Source organism: Beta vulgaris, chromosome 6, assembly GCF_026745355.1.
Source record: "Beta vulgaris subsp. vulgaris cultivar EL10 chromosome 6, EL10.2, whole genome shotgun sequence".
Lineage (NCBI taxonomy): Eukaryota > Viridiplantae > Streptophyta > Magnoliopsida > Caryophyllales > Amaranthaceae > Beta > Beta vulgaris.
In genome coordinates, this window is record NC_079207.1 from 53932862 (window position 1) to 53939374 (window position 6513).

At 35.3% G+C, this 6513-nt stretch overlaps 1 protein-coding gene across 1 annotated transcript; it reads left to right on the forward strand.

The window, feature by feature from the left end:
- Nucleotides 1-2876: 2876 nt before the first annotated feature.
- LOC104897116 (wall-associated receptor kinase-like 20) lies at nt 2877-5355 on the forward strand. The gene is made up of 3 exons (XM_010683936.4): nt 2877-3713; nt 3931-3993; nt 4096-5355. Exons 1-3 carry the CDS (start codon nt 2915-2917, stop codon nt 5160-5162), a joined length of 1929 nt encoding a protein of 642 aa, XP_010682238.2. The 5' UTR covers nt 2877-2914; the 3' UTR covers nt 5163-5355.
- The last annotated feature ends 1158 nt before the right edge of the window (nt 5356-6513 follow it).

Here is a 6513-nt window from a genome sequence, read left to right on the forward strand (position 1 = left end):
ATAGAAGGTGGTTGTAAAATTTGATTTGTATTGATTTGAATAAAAATTTGAATATTTTGGTGTTTAAAAAAGATATTTGTTATGTTGAGAATGAACATATGTATGTATAGGGCTCACTTTGAATTTTAGAACAGGCCCCATAAATCACTAAGACAGCCCTACAGTCACGCATTTCAATGTAGCTCTTTCTTCCCCGCCCCAATTCCTCTTCTCCTATTTCTCTCCAACAACCCAATATCTCTTCTCCTATTTCTCTCCAACCCCCCAATTTCCACTCCTTTTCTTTCTCCTTCGCTTCCATGGCTTCCCCTTCCAAATCTTCATCTTATGTCATCATTTCTTCTTCCTTAATCTTTTTTTACAAATTCAAGTTTTTGATTTCCAAATTCTTGATTGATTGAGTTCAATTTATACCTTAATTTCAGTTTTGATTGCGAATTTCTATATTTTATAGTTTGTTTATTTGATTAATTGGGTTGGTTTTATTATTTGGACAGAGAGAGAAGCACAACTGAGTTTCAGATTTGCTAGAGAGAGATAGAAGACTACATAATTATGAATCGTGAATTTGATCCGTGTTTACTGTGTTGTCTTTGTGTGTAATGAAAAGTGGGATTTGTTTCTACATCAACAATTTCCTGATTTTATTGAGTTTTACTGATTTTATACCTCTTGATCGATTGCGCGTCTTTAGCATTTGTTTGTAGTATTCAGTGAACGTGTTGGAGTTAGTCGGAAACGCAGCAAGAGATGACAAGAAAACAAAAATTAACCCTATCATAAGTGTAAAGTAATCCTATAATAAATGTAAAAGTAACTCTAAGTGTAAAGTAACCGTACAAAATAAAATGTAAAACTAACCCTTACATAAAATATAAAGTAATTCCCAACAGATAACAAAGTAACCCCTATATAAGTGTTAAGTAACTCGTGGGCCCTGATACAAAATCTAATGTAATCCCTGGGTAAATATAAAGTAACTAAAATATAAATATAAAAGTAATTCCTTCCACAACATATAATCCCTTGTATAAATTTAAGGTAACTCATAAAAGTAACTCATAGTTTTCGAAAACGTAACCTCTGGTTTATGAAAGTAACCCTTTATAATATACAAAAAATAACCCCTAATAACAGTAGAAGTAACCCTCTTATAATTATCAAAATTAACCCATACTTTCAGTTAAAGTAACCATTACCATTATAAAAAGTAATCTATAGTTTAAGTAAATTAACCACTTAGTATTCGAAAAAACAACCCCTAATTCACTAAAAGTAACACCTTAGCATTGGAAAGCAATACTTTACTTTTTATGAATATATGAGATTACTTTAAATATATTTGGCTTACTTTTTATGATCTAAGGGGTTACTTATACCTTTATTATGGTTACTTTTGTAAATATTTCAAGCTACTATATAATAATTGGGGTTACTTTTGTGAACATATGAGATTTCTCAAACAAATAAATCAGGTTACTCATACATTTAATTAGGATTATTTTTATGAACTAATGAGGTTAATTACTTTTACAATATAATGGGTCATTTGAAAAATATACGAGGGTTACTTGTAATAATAAATGATTTACTCGTATGATAAGATAAGGTTACAAATAGTAATCCTTATTTACTATGAACTAATGGGTTACTCGTATGATGCGGGATATGGGCTTATGTTCGTGGCTTAGCATGAGCACACAGACAGTTGTTCAAGGTGAAATAACTTGGGTCGCGCTTAGCCTTTATATGAGCCTGTCACACCATTTGTTTAAGGTATGACCAGTCTTATATAAAAAATTTTTTTAAGGAGAAATTTCATTAATTGAAGGCCAAACGACAACTACAAAAGATATTAAAGAAAACCAAGATATAATAAACAAGGTTAAATCAAATCCGTCTTCGGAAAAACTACAATGAAACATATCAAGTAATACATCGCAACCCTCTTGTATTTGCTGAATCAAACAGCTATTGATGATGAAGTCTATCATTCTGACATAGTTTGAGAAGAATATTCTTGATCGAGCCATGTTTACCGCATCCGAGATTCTAATACCTTCATGTTGAGTCTCGAACTTCAGCTAATGAGAACAATATCTCATACCTAAAAACAAAAAAAAATCATACTCACAACTCCCATAGGGGAGAAGGATATCTCCACAACAGAGACTAAAAAAATCCCATATAGAGATCTAATTTATTCAATAAAACTAAAAATTGAAAATAAAAGGGGGAGAGGGGCATACCATGGATGAAAACATCCATGACAGCCCCTAACTGATGAAGGAGAGGTAGGGAAGGCTAGGGTTTTAGAGAGGAAAACAGAGAGGGAGAAAGGGGCGGCAGTTTGATTCCTATTAAGCAATTCAACATTGCCTTACATAAAAGTTTGTGAAACAAATTAAGGCTCGATTATATACTGTATTAGTGCCACTTGTAATATTCGGACAATACATCAAAGCGCTACTTGAGATTTTAAAGCATCTATGAAATTTGAAGCAATGCGACACATGAAATCGTGGAATTTGCATTTTGATAAATCTTGTTCATCTGTGTTGCATTGTAATTATTTCAGTTGTCAAGATATCAAGGATAAAACTAATAATAATGCTGATACCTAGGATTATTCACCCAATCTTGTGTCTGCTACTTTTTTTTTATTTAACATTGCACATCAACTACCTTTTCAATTGGTTAAGTACTTCACATCTCATCTTAGTGCATTGGGATTAAGTATTAATCAACTTGGTTGGAGTTTTATATATTTATCCACAAAAACTAGATATATGATCCTTGTTTCCTTAAAAACAAAGAGACATATTATATATAGCCATAATATTTGTAAACCAAATCATGTTCATGGGTGAGCCAATGCAGACTTTTTGGGCACTCCATTGATATAGTGGCAGTGATGAGATACAGAAAGCAGAATCATATGCTGCTAGCACTGCTGCAGCTCTTTGTAATAGTTCCATTTTGTTTTACTCGAAAACCGGTAGCCACACTTCGATGTCCAAATTGTGGCAAATTACCAGTACCTTACCCACTTAGCACTACAGGAAGCTGTGGTGACCAGTTGTATAAGGTGAGGTGCACTGCAGGAAAGCTCTGGTTTGACGCCCTCAATGCATCATCCTACATTATCACTTCTATCTCCCCTAAAACTCAACAACTAATTATCCGGCCAAAAGGGATTTCTCGAAACAGTTGTAGAGGTGTGGATATACGATCTGGAGGCCTCCAGCTTAATCAAAGCCTACCGTTTAATATTACTAGCAGCAATACCATTCTGCAATTCAACTGCACGCGTTCATGGTTGAGGGTATCAGCTTCGGATTGTTCATCCAGTAGTCTGTGTTATGCATACATGAATACGAGTAGAGGTTTGGGGACAAGGTGCAGTGATTTGAGTTGTTGCTCTTATACAACTGGGGGTTCCAAAACTGCATATCTAATTGGCATTGCTGAGGGTAGATGTACAGCGTATGAGAGCTTTGTTAACTTGAATGTGCCTTTACCTGTCAAAAAATGGCCAGAACCCGGAATCCAGATACAATGGGAGACACCTCGCGAACCTAGATGTGCCTTACCTTCAGATTGCAACGGTTTGGCCAATTCGATGTGTTTACCTGATTCTGTAGTTGCAGGACAGAAGCGGTGCTTTTGCAGCAAGAAATTTCAGTGGAATCCAATAAATGGAACATGTGACAGTGAGTAATCTTTAACCTCTGTAGAGCAAGATTAAAAATATAAAATTCAATTGTCTTTCATTTCATTTATTTCAGTAAAAGAAAATAATACTAGTTGAGTTTTAGATATTACCCTCACAAGATCTAATTTTAGTACCACATTACAGTACATAATTGATTTCTATTAACGAGTTAGTGAAAGGTGATTATCTGATAGCAACTCACGTTCGTATTGCAGTTAAGAAGTGTAGCGAAAATAAACACTGTTCTAAATACAGAAATCATAAGAAGCTATATCAAGGTACTCTCAATTTCTAAAAACCACTCTTGATTATAGGAAAATGTTTTGTTTCTTTTTTTTCCTGCCAGCAGTTCATAATTGAGAACAGATACTTGTCTTCAGGTTTGACATTCACAGCGTCTGGAATCGTAATCATCATAATATTTTTTATACTAGTTCATCAGCATAAGCAGCACATAAAAAGAGAAGCTCATAGAAAATTGGTCAAGCAACGGGAAGAAGTACTGAGTGCCAACAATCATGGAAAAACAGCTAAACTATTCTCAGGTAGAGAGATGAAGACAGCAACAAACAACTTCTCCAAGGAAAATCTTCTTGGTATAGGTGGATTTGGTGAAGTCTATAAAGCTCATCTAGAGGATGGTACATTAGCTGCGATAAAAACAGCAAAACATGGTAATATTCTCGGAATGGACCAAGTCCTAAATGAGGTCTGCATTTTATGCCAAGTAAATCACAGGAGTCTGGTCCGACTGCTTGGGTGTTGTCTTGACCTAGAGCAACCAGTATTGGTTTATGAGTATGTTCCTAACGGGACACTCTTTGATCATCTACATGGGCGATACTCCAATGAATGGGGGACTCTTACTTGGCAAAGGAGACTCTTCATTGCTAAACAAACGGCTGATGGTCTTGCTTATCTCCATTTCTCTGCTGTGCCACCCATTTTCCACCGAGATATAAAATCAAGTAACATATTACTAGATGAAAAGCTTGATGCTAAAGTTTCTGATTTTGGCCTCTCAAGGCTTGTAGACACTGAGGCTACTCATATTTCCACTTGTGCTCAAGGAACTCTAGGATACCTTGATCCAGAATATTATCAGAATTACCAATTAACTGACCGAAGTGATGTTTACAGCTATGGTGTGGTTCTTTTAGAGCTTCTTACTTCCAAGAAAGCTATAGATTTTAACAGGGAAGATGACGTAAACCTTGCTGTTTATGTAAGAAAGTTGGCAGATGCAGAGAAATTGTTAGATGCGGTTGACCCAGGACTTGCAATGCAGGCCAGCAACTTAGAATTGGAAACGATGAAAGCATTTGGCCTTCTTGCTGTAGCATGCATCGATGAACAAAGGAAGAACCGGCCTTCAATGAGAGAAGTCACCGAGGAACTTGAATATATAATTAGTATCATTGCCAAGGAATCCAAGACTCTTCTCTAGCTTACACACTTTCCCATAGTTTAATGGGATTGCCACATAATTGCAATGGCATGTAGGTTTTTCTAATGTATATTAAATTTGGACTTAAATTTGTATATCCGAACTTGGCAAAAGTAACAAGTTCCAACTTTGATGCGTTTGAATTGTCTTTGATCAATTTCTGTATCCATAGAAGATGGAAATGACTTTTTATGTGCTCTATCTTTTAAAGATTTCAGTTTCTGTCTTCTCCCAATGTTTTCCTTATTATCTTACCTGATAAATAGTAGGATCCTTATATTGATATAGCATTCAAGTTGATCATGATCTCGGTATTGCTGGCAGAAGCAGTGGACTCCTCGTCTACCTCCTTGTTTTATAACATTGCCTTGAAAAACATTAGTAGGATCTAGGATTTTTCCTATCTTGTCAATTCTTAATTTAAAAGACACCCACTGATCCACCCTTCAAGAGGAATTGCAACCTAATTACTTTATAGGACGATAAACTGTTACTCAATATATCACGGTCATATTTTGCGGATTGGTAGAGATTAACAAAGATAACTTTTTTGTTGCTTCACTGTAGGGTAAAAAAATGAAACTAGAAAGATGATATACAAGAATGTGCTGTTTTCTCAAGCTATAAGCAGCATAAACCTTATTTTTTTGTCCCTGATTCCCAACTGTACCAAGCAAAGTTTATTAATAGAATATTATACCTTAGAAGCATTGTCACTTTTTGCTTTATGAACACATGAATTTTGCATAGAAGCAGTTTATCTCTTCGAAGAAGAAACAAGCTATATTCTCAAAGGCCGCATATCACAAGTTATATTCTAATGATTACAAGTGATTGGTAGAAAAATGAAACAGAAAAAAAAAGCAGCTACTTCTTAATCTGTGGCGACTAGTTTGTGGCATTGGTTCTCACTAGTACATACAGTCAAGATTTTTTATAATGAGTATCACAACAGATGCCAAAGAATATCTGTTTTCTATAGAAAAAGCAGTCATCAGCAGTCTAGTCGAAGCATCGTTGCTTATACTGTATGAGCACCTTATGCCATATACCCCACCAGTTAACCCGCACAAAACTATTATAAATTGCACCTTAGCATGTTAAAACTAATGTCAAGCCACTGGATAGTTTACAAAACAATGAAGATCCATTTAACTAAGTTACACTATATCCAGCTACAGCTGTTCTTCGTCTCCCATGTCTGACTACTCTGGAATTGACACCCTGAATTGGTTAGAAATTGGTAATCTGCATCCTGAGGCTCACAACAGTGGAAGCATTTTTACCACTTCTGAGCCTCTAGATGCAGATGATCTGTTTCTTGCCAAGTCTACTTCATTCATTTCCCGCC